This window comes from Corvus moneduloides, chromosome Z, assembly GCF_009650955.1.
Source record: "Corvus moneduloides isolate bCorMon1 chromosome Z, bCorMon1.pri, whole genome shotgun sequence".
Taxonomy (NCBI): Eukaryota; Metazoa; Chordata; class Aves; order Passeriformes; family Corvidae; genus Corvus; species Corvus moneduloides.
The window spans coordinates 57,084,833-57,101,909 of NC_045511.1; the positions used below are offsets into that span (position 1 = coordinate 57,084,833).

Genomic DNA, 17,077 nt, shown 5'->3' on the forward strand with positions numbered 1-17,077 from the left:
TAAGTAACAAGGAAACTCCTCGATAGCTTTTATTCTATGATCACAGAGCACCATTTCCAGTTAATGCTACTGAAGCCTTTAATTTAATGCTACTGAAGACTTTATTACTGGATATAAACAACACATAATGAGCATCTATGGGACACTGGATAACTCCCATTAGTGAAGGAATATCTTCATAACTCACATGTTGGTTTACCACTTCATTTTATTAACTCTCACTTATTAGACAGCAGCAGTGCTTTCCCCTACAACAGCTTAGTTCTTCAGTGCCCACTGTGTGGCAGTTTTCCCAATGCTAGCCTTTTGGGGATTATTCTGAAGGAAGGACTGCACATATAATTTGTTTGTGTGTTGGAAATGAGGGGCTGCTTGGTTTTCTGTGCATGCAGCCCTCTGTACAAAGCTGACTGAGCCTGACCTGCTCCCTTCCCTGACAGCATAGGAAAGTAAAAATTCATCACTGACCTTGATGAATAGCAGAGGGACTAGGAGAGGGAGAAAACTTGCCTCCTGGCCCTTATCTCCCCTTTGACAGCATGGGACTAGAACAAGTGATTACGTGACCACCACCCACTCATGGTCAGTCTACTTGGGGCCCCTGTCATGGTCTAGAGCTGTACAAATCATCATTTGTACAGGAGAGGCATGTGCTCAGAGCATCAAGAGGGGCTGGAGAACTCCTCGTCCTGAGCCTTACAAATGCTGCCTTTATATTCTGATTTGTAGAAGGAGAAGAATGTTCTTGTAGTCAGTGTTTTGGTTGCTTGTTTGTTTGGGGGGTTTTTTTTACATATGTTTGTAATACTTACAAGGTGCTTGGGATACACTTCCGGATGCCCAAGGGACTGAGACACTGAGTAGAGACCTGTGGCACTGTCCCCAAGCATTTAAAGAATGTTCCTGACAGGTTGCTAGCTTGCTTCCAAGCCTCTGAACATACCAGAGCTACACTGCCCACTACACTGCTTCTCTGAGAATCAGAGGATTCATTTTAGAATTCTGGTCCTGACCTGCAAGATCTTCAGTGGTCCAGTCCTGCACATGAGCACAAGCTCTTTTTCCCAACTGCACTGCAGATTCCAGTCCACTTATCATCATCTGCTGCTGGCTCTAGTACCAACATACCAAAGAACTTCCCCTTTTTTTGCATTGCAAATCTGGAATGCTTTACCAATTTGTAGCCCCTTGACTCAGGACAAGATTTTTTTGCACACAAATGCCACTCTGGAATACTGCAGCATGTACTAGCCTATTGCTGATATAATTATGTTATGATGATATTATTATGACTTTGTCTTTCAGATACTTTACTGTATATTAAAACAAGGTACATGAAACCTCAAGATACAATACAGAGAAAAAAGCATCAAAACCACTCAGTGCTTTTTAAAAGGAAATACTATTGTCAGAGACATCTATTTTTAAATTCTTTTAACACATAGTGGTTAAATGAACTCACAACAAACCACAGGCCTTTTTAGCACTACTGAACTGCTCGGCAAGAAGGCACTGCTCAGTAACTTGACTTTTAGGAAAAAAAAAGTACTATCAGAAATCATATTTCAAGTTAATTGAACAGAACAGTAACAGCTTCAGAAAGGTCACACAGTAGATAAGATGAGGAGTGCCTAGTTTTAGCAGTGACATATTTGATTTGTCTGTTTTATGTTGTGTTCCATTTGAAACAGCGTATTTAGACAACACAAATTTTCTATGCATATAGATGTATATCCATGTGTGAATATGTGTGTGTAGGGCACAGCTGTGTGAACCAATGTATTAAAAATATGTACTTTCATACATAGTTAAAATAATTTGGTTGTATTTTCAAAATACAATAGAGAGGCTGGGGGTAGGGATCAATATCTAGAAATCTCACACTAGACATAGGTCCTGAGGCAACTTAGTAAACACAGACATACACACATGCACACAAAACCAAACCTACTGCCTTTGTAGTCCCAACATTCTGCTTTAGGGTATGGTAAAACAGGTGAAACAAACACACTACTGGCACAAATACAAGTGTTTTCATTTTGTTCTGATGACTTACAGAAATAAGGCATATGGTGCTGCAGTGTGGCCATATATAAATTCCTATGGATCTGTGAATCTGTCTGCTTCTATGCTGGTAACTGATTTTTCACCTAATTTGGAACCCACTGGCCTGTTTCAAATGTGTTTATCAGTGGAAATTCTTGATTATAATTACACTGCCTGTGTGTAGGTCAGAGATACCATAAATGCCCCAAACAGACACACTCCTAAAACAGAAACGTGTGTTTCTAATCTATCAATCATATGAGAGAAATCCACAGAATACCAAACTTCATTAGCTCCACTATTCACAGAACTTTTTCAAATAAGCTGAGCAGCCAACTACGTAAGTCAAAAGTACCACCAAGTAAACCCCACTCCCACTTTTTATATTTTTATACTAAACCATAAAGTAACCATAGAATGATTTGAGTTGAAAGGCACCTTAAAGGTCATCTTGTTTCAACCCCTTGCAGGGGTTGAAACACCTTCCCCTAGCCCAGGTTCTCAGAGCATCATCCAGCCTGGCCTTGAACACTTCCAGCAATCGGGCATCCACAGCTTCTCTGGGCAACCTGGGTCAGACTCACCACCCTCACAGTAAAGAATTTTTTCCTAGTACCTAATCTAAACCTACCCACTGTCAGTTTAACGTGATTCCTCCTTGTCCGGTCACTGCATTTTAAAATGCTGGGAAGTACTTCGATAGTAGTTGGAAGATCTAGAATTATACCCCTAAATGGAAAATTTCCAGCCTGATGTGCCATCTGCCGAAAAAGAAATTTATGACCCCTCTTTGGAACATACTTTGATGATTTTGCCACTATTTTTCTTCAATATCCTCTCATGTGTTAAATTAGGCTGTAAATTAATCTCTTAATAGTCTTCACCTAACAGAAATGAAAAGTATCCCAAATAATGGAAAGATAGAAATAAACAGAACACATTGCAATGATGTGTTCCTGTTGTTCACCTCATAAATAACTTTTTACTGATATAGGATGCAAGTTGTCCTGTATTAGGTGACCTTGCCTTTGTTGATCTAAACTTACCTTCTATTCATTTTGGGACTGTAGACTGTGTTACAGTAAATTTTCCTTCAGCAGCTGAGTTGTCTTTACATTACAGTTGCAGACTTCTTCATTAAGTGTTTCAACTGCCTCAACTGTAGCTGCTGAGACTACATTTGACAGTCCAGAAATGTATTTTTGGGGAGCCTTGCCTCTTTTCTGAATAATGAGGCATATATATCGAGCTTTAGACAGCCTTGTATCCAGACAAAACCATGTCTGCGCTAATGTGTTTCTTAAAACTTGCCCACTGTTTGAGACGAGGGCTCAAGAGCAGCTTCACAGGTTAGGTGGTGTTTGTACCACTGGCAGTAACACATGGGACAATTTTCTTTACCTTGCTGCTGCAAAGGTTCCACTGAGCCCATATAAATCCATTCAAAAATCCATTTTTCCATTGTGATTAGAACAACTTTGGCCTTGTCTTTGTGCAAATAGTGTTTTGTGAAACACAAATTTAAACAACACTAGAATTAAAATCCTAGATCTCTGAAATCGTGATTGCTAGAGTTCAAGCTGTTCAATACATAATTAATTGTTTCAGTTAATGAAACAGTTCTGCTCACTTCCAATTTTGATCATTTTTCATAAAATGCCACCATTTATGTCAGTGATGAAATCTTCTTAAAAAGAGTTCAAACAAGTCAGAATTTTGTTTAAAACACTTTTGAGATTCTTACCTCCACAAGTAAATGGGTCTCAAATCACTTGCTCTCCAAATGTATCTCATCTCTTACTATTTCTACAATAAGACACTTTTTTGTTGTAACTTTGCCTTTTAAAGAGCTTATTAATTTTCTTTAGTATTCTGTCTGCAAGAAACACATGGTGTAAAACAAATGCCTTCAGAATTTGTTATTTTCTTGACATGCTACATTTGTCATAAATGTCACCATATTAGCATTAATAAATTGGCAGACCAAAGACCTACTTTCTGGCTAAAATTAAATGGTTTGAATAGGTCAAAATCATCTTATCTCTGGTACTATAATCTCTGGTAACTGAGAGTATTTCCTTTGTTTGAAAATCTATTTGTTCTACTGTTTTAGAAATGTGATACTGAATAGGTTTTGTTGTTTGTTTTTTTTTTAGCTGCCACATATTTCAAAGGAACAATTAAAAATTTCAGAATGACAGAGTTTAGAACTCTTCCTGAGGGTTGTCAAGATGTTACTAAATTAGCTTTTGCCAGGGATTTTTGCGTGGAGCAAGATTTAGATTCACTGTGAGCAGCCCTGCAGAGAAGGATTTCAAGGTTCTAGTGGACGAAAAGCTGGACTTGAGACTGAATCAGGGGGATGGGGAAGCAGAAGTTAAATGATTTACTAAGAATTGGTTTGTTAGAAGCAATGCATACCACTTGCCCAACACTTATTGTGCCTACGAAAGCAAGATGAGAAGATACGAGACTATTAATAAGGCGAAGGAATCTTGACCAAAGATATTGTTTTTAACCTAAAACTAACTCAAACCAGTCTTGAAGTTTGGACTTAGCCCAGGGGCATAAAGAGCATGCGCAGGGAGGAAAGGTGAAAAGTTCAGGATAAGGAAGACCCTTTACTTCATCTGAGGAAGACTCTTATTTCATCTCGGAGACCCCTGCCCACGACCACCAGACAGCACTGCGCAAGCGCAACGCGGATGTAAATGACTTTTGGGCTCATTGTAATACGAAGCGAAGCTAGGCGGGCCTAAGCAATGAATATGTATAGGTGTATTGGGAAACTCAATGAATACGGAACTTGTAACCCCATATATACCAAGCTGAATGCAGCTGTCGGTACGCATGACTTTGGATAAGCTATCCCCCACGCGTCCCAGTGCTGGAATAATTTACTACTTATTCTAGTAGTGGAGTCTTTCCCGCTCATCAAGCCTACAAGGTGTGTGTGGAGCCCAAAAAGACAACCATGTCCTGGGCTGCATCCTAACCAGCCTGGTCAGCAGATAGAAGGGGGTGATTCTGCCCCTCTGCTCTGACTTCCTGAGACCTCCACCTGGGGTTCTGTATCCAGCTCTGGGGTCCTCAGCACAAGAAAGACATGGACCTGCTGGAGTGAGTCCAGACGAGGTCTGCAAAGGTGATCACAGGACTGGAGCACCTCTGCTAAGGAGACAGGCTGAGATAGTTGGCAGTGTTCAGTCTAGAGAAGAGAAGGCTCCTGGGAGACCTCAGAGCCCCTTTCTAAATATGGCATTGTAAGAAAGAGGGAGTTTTTACACCAGCAGATAGTCATAGGACCAGGAGGAGTAGTTTTAAACTAAAAGAGATTTAGATTATATGTTAGGAAAAAATTCCTTACTGTGAGAGTGGTGAGGCACTGGCATAGGTTGCCCAGGGAAAATGGAAGGATGCTCCATCCCTGGAGGGCCACGGTAGACAGGGCTCTGAGCAACGTGCTCTAATGAAAGGATTCCTTGGACTTGGCACGGGCCTGGAATGAGATTATCCATAAGGTTCCTTCCAAATCCAACCATCCTGTGAGTCTGTGAATTACCCTTCTGGGTTTCTCAGAAGGCAGGAAAAGCTTGGTAAAATACGAACAGATGTTAAGTATTTTCCACAGAAATACTATTATCTATTAAAGCAAAATGCTTCTACTTGTTTCTAGCTCACACATAAGGGACCACGGCAGCGCATTTAAAACCGCACGATTTACGAGAAAACTGCTGTTACTCCACTTGAGGGACGCGACTATTTCCGAGTGTTCCTTTGGGACGGGCTATCCACGCGCGTTCCGTCGGACACAGGCAGGCCGTGCGCAGTGGTGGGCGTTCTGCAGGGTGAACACACATTTCCCTCGGGCCAAGCAACTCCGCCCCGTCCCGCGGAGAGCCGCCCCCGGGTCCCGCTAACCGCGACCATGGCCGGGCACAAGTCCAGCCACACTTCCGCCCCCAGCCCGCACCGCTGTGCATGTGCAGCGCCGGCACGGGGAGGGCGCAGTGACCTTCGCGCATGGCCACAACCCGCTCCCCCCTACTGCCCCGCCGCGCTCCGTTCATGCTGCCGCGGGGCTGGGCCCCCTTCCTCGCTCCCCCCTCGATCCTCTCCCGGTGCTCCGGCGGTGCCCCGCCGCACGCGGGCGCCGGGGGGGAATTCCGCGCTCAGGGCGACCTCCCGTGTCACGTGGCTGGGGTCGCGGCGGTGCCCTGCCCGGGACCGGCTGGCTCGCGGCGCCTGACTGGGCTGTCGCCGAGGGGCCTGTGGGCCGTGCGCCCCGGCCGGCGCCTCTACCTTCTTCGCTTGTCGCCAGCCCGCGGGCGCGGAGCGGTGAGGCCGGTGCTGTCCGTCGCGGCGCGGTCTCATCGCTCCATGGCTCCGCCCGCGCAGGCACCGGGTAGGACAGCTCAGGCGGGCCTTGTCGCGGCAGGATCCCGGCGTGACCTCGGCGTGCGCCGGTCGGGAGCGGCAGGCGGGCAGATTTATGTGCCGGGAGCGGGGCCAGGCCGGGCGGCAGCGGCGGCGGGCGGGGCCGGCGCGGGCACCATGGTGAGCGGGGCGGCGAGGAGCGGGGCGGCGAGGAGCGGGGCGGCGAGGAGCGGGGCGGCGAGGAGCGGGGCGGCGAGGAGCGGGGCGGCGAGGAGCGGGGCGGCGAGGAGCGGGGCGGCGGGTCCGCTCGCGTCCTTGGCTCGGCTCTGAGCTGCTGCGGGCCCCGGTCCCAGGCTGTGGGGACAGCTCGGGGATTTGGGTGCATTTGGGGTAGGGAGGCAGCGGACTGACATCATCGAGCGCTGTAACTGGCGCTCGTGAAGGGAACACCGCGGTATTTGCTGCCTTACGCGATCTTACACCGATACGGTTCCACTGGTTCCCGTGGTTGTTTCCTTCTCTGGTGCTTTACCATTGGGAAGTAGAGTGAGCCACTGCACTTAGTGCTCTGTAACGGGGTTAGGATGTTTCTTTATAAATGCATAGGATTCTTTTTCTGTAACTGCCTGACAGGAGGTTGTTGTGAGGTGGAGGCTGGTTTCTTCTACCATGCCTGCAGTGGAATGCAGGGAAATGGCCTCAAGCTAAAACAGGGAAGATTCAGATTAGATATTAGAAAAAACAAAATTCACTGTTCACGTGGTCAGGCATTGGAATAAGTTGCCCAGCGAGGTGGTGGAGTCACCATCCCTGGAAGAGTTTAAGCACCGTTTGGACCTGGAATGCAGGGAAATGGCCTCAAGCTAAAACAGGGAAGATTCAGATTAGATATTAGAAAAAACAAAATTCACTGTTCACGTGGTCAGGCATTGGAATAAGTTGCCCAGCGAGGTGGTGGAGTCACCATCCCTGGAAGAGTTTAAGCACCGTTTGGACCTGGCGCTGGGTGATGTGTTTTAGTGATTTCAGGGATTATAGTGGCAGTGGTGAGTTGACAGCACTTGATGATCTTAAGTTCTTTTCCAGCGTTGATTCCATGAATGTAACTGTCTCATCACATTTCCTTAAATCCCCTGTAAATGGACCATGTTTGTGATCTTGGATATATCCAGAAGTCTTTGCCAGATGCTTTGTTGTTCATTGCCACCAGTTCACTCTAGGTGCTCTGGGTCATGTCATAGCTGCCATGTGTGCTGTGGCAGCATGTGAGTGTCATGGAATCACAGAGCATTTGGGGCTGGAAGGGACCTCATGGAAAAAAGTCCCACCTCAAATTGGTTTTCACCGCAAGTATTTCATCACAGCTACAATTTATTGGGTTGAATGTAGTGCACAATAAATGACCTTGTAACATAGTAGAAGAACAAAGTTTGACTGGTGTAATATCTGATGATGATGGAACCTTGTTGGATATATGTTGCTTCAATAGGGTAGGCTAAGTATTTAATGAATATTAAATTATATAAAGATAGTTCTCTATAAAGATCTGCTGAATTTTGTATTTAGGTTTTAGTTATCATTTAAAACACCAGAGTTAATTGGCTCAGCTTTTAACGTACTTATATTTGGGATACAAGGAAAAGGGACTGCAGGTATGAAAATATATTTTGTATTGGCCGTTAATATATTTCTCTTCCATGTGACTATATGAATGTAAGTGTGAATATGTCATTTTAACTATGGCACCAGCGTCTATTCATTGATCTAAGTCTTAAGAAATGCACTTAGCAGTTACATCTTTGATAAAATCTGCCTTTTAACTGTTCTCATACTTAAAAGTTGAATAATGTTGTTCCACTAAAGTACTTTTTATAGTGTAGATTCTGGCTTATGAAAGGAATTGTATTTTTTTTCTCATTAAGTCTTTTTCTTCTTTTTTTTTTTTTTCTCCTTTTCTGCAGGGGTTAGACTATTTAATCAAAAGGTCTTGAAATGCTCCTCTCATTTGCAGCACTCTGAGTGCTGTGGTTTAGTATTGAAAGCTACTTTTGGAAAATTGAAAGCAAAAAATTTTTCCTTTCAGTGTAGGTCCTTATTTAAATTGATGGAGTGCTTGCTTGTGTTGCAATGGGGTTGAAAGATCAGGTCCAGTTTTCTTTGCTGGGTGCTGGCAGGGTGGGCAAATAATCTTTGTGTGTGATTCCATGACGTAAGCAAAGGCAAAGAATGGTAGTCTACTTCTATGCTGTTTGGAAGCTGTATTTTCCAGTTCCAAAGCAACAGGAGAATGAAACATTCATCAGTTTATTTTGTACCAAGAGGCTTAGAAATCAAGTTATAAACATCAGCATCTGCCAAGCTGGGGCTGTCAGGACTCATCCATGCAGTTGCAATGCCAGTTAGGCCATGACTTTAAACTCTACACAGGTGTCTTAATACTTTGTAAGACCATGGTGTTTTAGACTGTTCGGCAGAAGCGTTAAAGGCTTTTCAGTTTTTATACTTGGAATGATTCCTGTAATGGCAGAGCCTGCTCTTTAAGAAGCAAGTGTTATAGAGGGTGGGAACTTCTGTAGTTCCTACATGTGTTATTTGTAGAAATACTGGGCAAACTAGACTTCTAAAATCTTGAAATAGTAATAATGGAATATAACCTTCTCCCCCTCCCACCCCCCCGTGTAGTAGATAATTTCACTGAACTAGTTTTACTTATAATTTAATAATATATTCCGCATATACTGGTGTTCACTACAACAGGTATTCTGTATTGCCTCTTCAGTGATAGTGATAAATTTGCATTTTTATAAATGCCCTTATTCCAGCCCTGAGAGTTCTGTATCAATAACTTGATTTGCCTAATGACCACTACTTCTGTAATCTTTGCTTAGAGAGCCTCAGTGGTAAAAGAAGCAAGACTGTGAGGTAAAATGCTGTTCACTGACTAAAGCATAATTTCAGTTTTAAACAAATCACCTTGTTTCAAGGGGAGTCGTGCACAGCCACTGTTCCCAGTTTATGGCTCTTCTTTGACTCTGTGGAAAGATACTGTGGTCAAGAGAGAAGTGACCTTTGGGTGTGAAAGACACTGGGAGGGTGAGCAGTTGGGTGGTAGTCTTGAATACCTTGTATATTCTTCATGCCACTTTATGCATCTGTTGTTCATCTCTGCTTTGTTGTAAACAATGGTAGGTGCATGAAAATTCTAATTCAGGGAAGCCTTGGTCATGAGAATAGAAGAAAAAAATAAAAATCTGAATGTTGAAGGATTCTCTTGGTATAGATTTCTTTTCCAAAATTAGCTATATGAATGTCTGATTTTTAAAAATCATAGGATTTGAACTGCCTCGGATTGCTGATTAGCATAATGACTATAGATATTCTGTGAAAGTAGTCTTTCAGAGGAAGCATTCACTTTAAGATGTTGCACAGCAAGCTCACTTTTCTTTGGCCATCCTATATAATATTTTCTACTGTTCAGGAAAGAATTTTGAATTGCATTTATGTTCCAGGAGAACACTGCCTTGCTTTTGCAAGCTGCAGTTTTAGCATGGACATACAGATATGGAGAAAAATTTGCATATGGAGAAAAATTTTTATGTGGAAAAGTCTCATTTAACAGCAAAAGCAAGAATGTGTCAGCTGTTAAATGGCGTTTCAAAGAGGTTGTATTGATTTAGCTTCCAGACTTCACAAATACCATTGCACTTTTGAATTTGCAGGAGATAAGAGTATTTGTTATATTCTTCTACAAATCTTGGTGGCCACTACTGATAGAACACCTTTTCCATTTCTTACTTGGAAATTTACGGCCATGTTATTATGTTTGTGTGCTACCATTGAAAGATATTGTCATGCCCTGTACTAACATCTGTAGAATACTCAAGTGCAGTTATGTTAAAATCTTGTTTTTACAGGACTTGGCACTTCAGGAAGTAAGCAGCAGGCATTACATTTCTGAAGGTGAAATTCTAAATGGGATTTTACCAGCTGTTTTTCAGTCACGCAGCTGTATCCGTACTGCAGTCCTGGTGTATACAGCAGTTGGCTTCAGCTCAAGGCCCTCATCTTGTAAAGGAGGAGATGGTTACTGTCAGAGAACAAGTAGTTTCAAAGTCCTGTGTAAAGTTGGGTATTTGAATTATTTGTAATATGTAGATAGGTGGTAAAGGGAAGAAAATACGGAAACCCCTGACCTTTTACTACAGGTAAGGAGGAATAACCTTGGGCACAGTCAAAATAAGGAGACTGGAGTGGTGTCTTTGCATAATACAGTCAACCTTGTCTGTCTTTGTACTTCATGTTCTATAAATCATTTAATGATGAAAAGAAAAATGTTCTTTAGATAGAAGTACTTTAAAAAATTTGTTGGGGTTTCTTTTTCTTACTCTGAGATAGCTGTTGGTGTTTTATAAGTACACTTAACGTGTAGATAAGAATATTGTAACTTAATTGCTTATTCTTAGTTTTTGTTGTTCTACTAGTCAGCGACTCTGTGTCCAGGTATGTAGTATAAAAGACGGTGAAAACCGAAGTTCAAGGTATACTTTATTCAACCTTATACTGTTGCTTTTTGGACCTGCCACTTTTTTCCCACCAATTTTAAGAAACCTATCAATCTTCTTTTAATTTAACCTGTCAATCTTACTTTAATGTAACTGCTAAAACTATTCTTGTGGACTACATAGTGTGTTCTCTGCTAGATTTTATTTAAAGCTTTCATGTAAAGCGTGCTGTGTTACTCAAACAAAGGTAGGAATGCCATGCTTACTGAGGGACTGGGAAGTGAACACAGTGCTCAAGACTTCTGAGACACCTCTCATCAAAGATCTTCCTCTGTGGCAGAAACACAGCCAGACTGCAGTTTATTAGACAGTCTTGTAGCTGCATGGCTGTACCATTTCAGTCTCATTTTTGACCAGGAGATTGCTTGCCAGCCTGTGTTTTGCAGAAAAACTGACACAGTTATCTTTTCTTTGGTCTCCGTGCTTCTCAGCATTAGAGAGATTGACACAAAAATGTCTCCGATCAGCAGAATACAGACCTCTCTCTCTAGTTTCTTGAACTTGGATTTCAAATTTCAAGCTGCAAAGCTGAAGCATGATAGGGACATGGATTATGTGGAATCAGTATTGAAGGTCTTATGAAATGGTTTCAATTCCACAAACTATTCTGTAACTGCAGACACATTATTTAATCTGTGCAGCAGTTCCTCATCTCTTAACAGGTGAGTAGTGCTTCTCTTAGTTTTGAGTCAACCTGATTGTGCTAATTACTTCATCACAGATCAGGTGGTGGGTTCCAAGGTTTGTTTACCAGAGGTACTCAAAACCCCCTGTGGTGTTGGGCTTTGCCATTGAGCATCTTGTCCCTCAAACACATACCACTCTTTATTTCTCATACTCTAGATTCTTAAAGTTGTAGATTTCTGACTAAAATCTAAACCCTGTGTCCTCTAATTTAGAGCATCCAAGTAGAGGATGTAAGATGTTGGTGGAAACCAACACCTAGTCATTTATGTTTCTGAAATGAGTGGTTTTGGATTTAAACTGATATTAGTGTGAAGACTTAGAAGTATGGGGGAGACTGGATCTAGACAGGGCCTGAATTGAACCCTGTATTTGGGGATGGAGGGAAAATGTGTTCTAGTGTTGTAATATGGGGTAGTTTGGAAAGTTGTAGATTTTTCTGGAGTGCATTAGTCAACATACAAGTGGAGTGTAACCACACCCAGGCAAAAGGGTAGAGTTGGCAAATAGTTATGCTGTGCACATAGCATGTTATTTTGACTCACCATATCATCTCCTGTATTCCTGTGACTAGTGTTCTTGGCAGATTGCAGGAAGATAAATGCAGTGGATTTTTTTAAGTTTCGTGTGAGTGCTTTTCTCTATTAACGTATTGCTTGTGATTGATTACTAACCTTCAGGAATTGAGAAAAATGCCCATATATGGTGCATGCATATCTCTCTCTCTCTCTCTCTCTATATATATATACATTTTTTAATTGCTTGAAGTGTAGAAAAGTACCAGAGGGATATTTCCTCCACAAGGTCAAAATTAAGTTTAGAAATATCATTGGGGTTTTAGGTTTGGTTTTGTTTGGTTTTTTTTCATGTGGCTTAAATCTTGCTAGGTTATTTTCATTTGTACACTGAAATGTTTGTAGGTATTTCTATTTTTGACAAATACAGCAGTAACTTTATGGGAATGAGCGCTTTAAGTTTCTGCTGGAAAGGGGTAGATAGGGTGCAGAAAGACATTCAGTGGCTAAGAGACATTGTTCCTAATGGGTTCTGTTACAATGTGCAGCCTTTGCTTGAGTAAGGAAATGAATTTCTGTTGGTGAATTTTTAAGTAGTCTCTTGAATTGTAAGTATTTTAGCTCTGCTAGTGGATCTGCTGCCCTGTATAAAAGTAACTGCCTCAATTTGCATCTTTTTCCCTCCTATTGTCTTGAGTTAAGGCAATTTCTTTCCCTTGCAGAAGCTCTAGGAGTAATTGAAGAGACATACTGGCTCATAATTGACCTGTTTAGGCTGTGCTTCTAATAAAAACATTATTCTAGAGAAATATTAATGTAAGTTCCCCCTGAGAGAGTGAATTCTGAGGATCATGGCTTAGTAGAGAAGCTAGATGAAGGGACAGTGATTGCTCTCTTGCATTGGGTGGAAATGGTTAGACTTAGTTTGAGGTGGTCAGAATAAACATTTGATTTTAAAATGCATGGTTTATTTTGTACCCAAAGAGTATATACTTCCCTTAGCAATTTAGTAATGTGAATATAGCATATATATTAGTCATGCAGCTTGTAACACTTTCTTTCATTAGAAATACACTTCCCTTAGCTAGTGAACTGGTGGAATTGGTTTGAGTAATCTATGTGCAGAGCTATGCATAATCTTTAATAAAGGTAGAGTGTTCAAATACTTACAGCTCTTGATCCTGATCTCAGTGACATAGAACATAAACTTTTTGAGGTACCTCAAGTACCGAAGTGTAGAAGCACTAGAAATTCCCTGGGGGGAGAAGGCAAAGAGAGATCTTGAGTACCAAAGAAACTTGGTGGTATCTGACCCCCTCCAAAGCTGTTACTTCAAAGTATAAAAAAGTAACAAGTACTTTTAATTGATATGTGGCACTTTTTTACAAAAAGTTTGGTAACACATTGAAAGTGTTTATAAATACGTAAAAATTTTTACTGTCTCAATCTCCCTTAATCATACTGAATTATGGATAATAATGTATATCCAAAAACATTTCATCTGCCTATGTTTTTTAATAAAAGCAGTATTGACACAATTTCTGTTTTACTAAAGAAAGGAGAAATCATTGAAGGAAGAATTTCCTTAGTGCATTATTTAGGATGAAAGATGATACTGCTGGTAGGGAGGGGGAAGCTTGGTGAAGAGTTGTAGGTTAACAGCTCATTGCTTAGCAGGGACTTGGCTTGTGTGACCACGGGATTCTTTCTTGAGGTGCAAGGACTACTAGGATGGAACAGTATCCACCTGACCAACTGGCACAAGAGCATCTTTGCCAATAGTCTGACCAAACTGGTATTTAGACTAGGACTTAAAGAGGAAAGAGATGATGACCTGCAAATCAAGAGGAAAAAGTGGTAAACTGAGCTGGTAAGCTAAGGATGAGGGTGATGTGGAGAGGAGTCCTTGAAAACAACTAATCAGAGAAGATGGAAACCCACACATGTAGGTAAACAAAGAGGAAATACCTGTACAGAGATAACGAGGCCAGCATTATGAGAGGGAGGATCTTAGACCTCTTTAGGGAGGTCAGCTGTGGTGACCTGGGAATGCCCTTTCCCTTTGATAAAGTTTGCAAGTGACTGTAGCAAGTTTCAGGGTTGTTTTTTTTTTAACTGCTACCATATTCTGTCCCCTCACCCCCCCCATTCCTCTGCATTGTATTATACCTGTATACAGTGTTACTAATTTTTTGTTTTTAAAAAGATACTTCACCTCTTTTCTAAAACAGATACTGACTTGTTATTAACTTACTTCTCCACAGGGTGTAATAGGTGTACAGTTGGTGGTTACCATGGTAATGGCTAGTGTCATACAGAAGATCATACCTCACTATTCTCTTGCTCGTTGGCTTCTCTGTAGTGGCAGGTAAGAAAGTGTCTGAATATGATAATGCAGTTATGCATCAGAGTAGTAACTGTAAAACATACTGATTTAGTTTGGTTTTTTAAAAAGTAATTGACCTTTATTAAATTTATTACCATAGCATTGTTACGCCTGATTTGTGGGCTCAAGGTAAAAAAACAGTGTTGCTGTAGAAGAACATACTTGGTTTGTTTTAGTAATTTTATTAGTCACAAAGTTAATTGTTCTTGAGCTCTTATATTAAAGGTACAAGGTGCATACTTTAATATTTAAAAGCTAAATTGAATACAAGATACTGAAGAATAGAAGGTTTTTTTTTCCTCTGCACTGTCTCTGTGTTGTTGATAATCCACCTCCTGGTTAGCCTTGCATATGAAGAATGCTTAGGTATTTATTAAAAATTATATTCTTTTAAAATACTTCATAGGACAGGATTAGTATAAATTTCAGTACATTACTTCCTTGTAACAATAGATCAAACAGACATAATGAGTTGTAAGGGGAGCATTCCCTGTGTGGCTGTATCCATAATAACAATGAAAAACAGCAGCTCTTTTGAACATAAATCGGTATGTTAAATATTAAAAGGAATCATAGACACTGTGTTTTTTCATTTGGTAAGAACAACACTTTGTATGATTAGCAGGTAGTGTGCTGTCTTTCACAATTGTTAAAATTTTGAGAATATCAAATCTTTATTCTCTGCTTTCTGAAGGAGTATCCTTAAATAATAATGTACTCCATAGGAGTATTAACAAGTCTTTCCATTGACTTTTTTTCCTCTACATCTTATAATTATGAGATGTTCCTTTTTAATATTCCCCATTTCATCACCCAACAAGTTGCTAATGAGAAGTGACTGTAAATGTTGTTTATATGTGTGTTGGGTATAACAGAAAACAGTAACTGTCAGATGGATAACACAAACAGGAATCATACTCTTAATTGTTGTGTGAAGTTTCACTGTTAACCATATTGGCAGGGTGTTGATCACCTTTCTTGTGCTCTAAAAAGAACATTACACTAATGAATATGAAACTGCCTACCATTTATTTTTAAGGTGTGTCACCATGAGAGTCTTTTTTATCAGCAATTATCCAAATGACATATTGTACCTTTTATATCTAAGATTGATTTAAACTTTTACTTGAAAATCTAAATATCCAATTGCTTTTCTAAAATAATTTGTCAATATTATGCCCATGTTCTTCAATCTTGTGAAGTTTTCACGGACTGTATCCTTGTTTTAAGGTATGCTGTGTGCCAATGATAGGGAGAAGTTTGCTGTTCAAATATTTTTCAAATCCATTTCTCCATTTATCATTGCGCATCTGCAGATTGATAAAAACCTAAAGCAGGATTTCAGCTCTTGTCCTTAGGTAATTCTGCTCTTACTGAAGTCAGTGGGAAGGTCTTATTACTGCCTTCCACATTAGTAGCCTGGAAAAATTCATTGTTGCTTTTAGTGTTTTTTTATTTATCTGGTAACTGTTTTAGTGCATTGTAATTTCAGGCACTCTGAGTAATTCCCTGAATACAGGAATTGTATAAGAAGTCAGAAATAATCCTGTGTTCCGAAAATAAAAACAAGTCAGAAGCTTCACTGCAACAAGAATCTGAATTTTAATGGCAGAAAAAAACCCAGTTATTTTCTTACTTAACCTGATAAACTGTCTTTTATGTTTAACCCATTCTCCTTAGTGCTGTCTTTTTGCCAGCAGTGTGTGGGTGGAGTGGTAGAGGGTTTTATACACATAAGTGTACAGGCACAGTCCTAAGCAGTCCAGCTGTCTAAGGAAAAATTACCAGCTGCTCCTCCTTTCCTTTGTCAGTAGACTTTGACTAGTCTTTGGTATCCAGCAGTGGTTTTTAAGTGATTTGGTTTGAATGTCTTGCTTCCAAAGGATTGGTAGGCAAGATAGGTTTGAAATGTTTGTGGATAGTCCTTGCTAAATGGGAAGGAGGATAAACATGTTATCAGACAAGACAGAAACATTTAAGTGACCAGTTTGTTTCAAGATGCCTGTATGTGTTTATGGGAAGTCCGTTAAAAGGAACAAAGACTTTTCAAAATCTAAGAGAATTGTTAGGATAGACAGATTTAAGGTAATTACTTGTTAATGGAATAAATAGCTATCACTGACTCATGAAAAGCTATTTACATAAATTTGTTAAGAAACTTTTTCAATCAGTGCTATTTTCAGAGCTTGAATGCAACTAAATATATTTATTGCTAGAATTGGCAACCTAAATATCTGCGTAGGCCTTGCATTATTTTTAACTAACAAAACATTCTCTACCAAAACGTTGCTTTTAAATCACTCACCTATTTCAGTTACTATGTTTTCAGGCCCTGTCAGGAAGACAGGAGAAAATGGATGTTTTGTTGTGCATTCGTTAATGACCTTCATTCAGATTAACTAGGGCATGTCTGTGTGTCTGTTGGTATTCACACTGGCTTGGATATGTCAAAACCACAGGGTAATCAGTTGTGGGATTTCAGTTTTAAACATATGTAAGCTAAAATA

General features: G+C 40.6%; 1 protein-coding gene across 8 annotated transcripts in view; it reads left to right on the plus strand.

The window, feature by feature from the left end:
• The window catches only part of TMEM161B (transmembrane protein 161B), a 180,016-nt gene that overhangs the window by 127,102 nt on the left and 35,837 nt on the right, over nt 1-17,077 (plus strand). For 5 of the 8 annotated variants that reach the window (XM_032096223.1, XM_032096219.1, XM_032096224.1 and 2 more), the window contains one exon: nt 14,449-14,552. In XM_032096223.1, coding sequence (XP_031952114.1) covers nt 14,479-14,552 — 74 coding nt within the window. In that variant the 5' untranslated portion in view covers nt 14,449-14,478. Of the gene's footprint in view, nt 1-6,328; nt 6,604-14,448; nt 14,553-17,077 lie in introns of those variants that run through there. The other 3 variants (XM_032096218.1, XM_032096216.1, XM_032096217.1) reach the window with 3 other exon arrangements.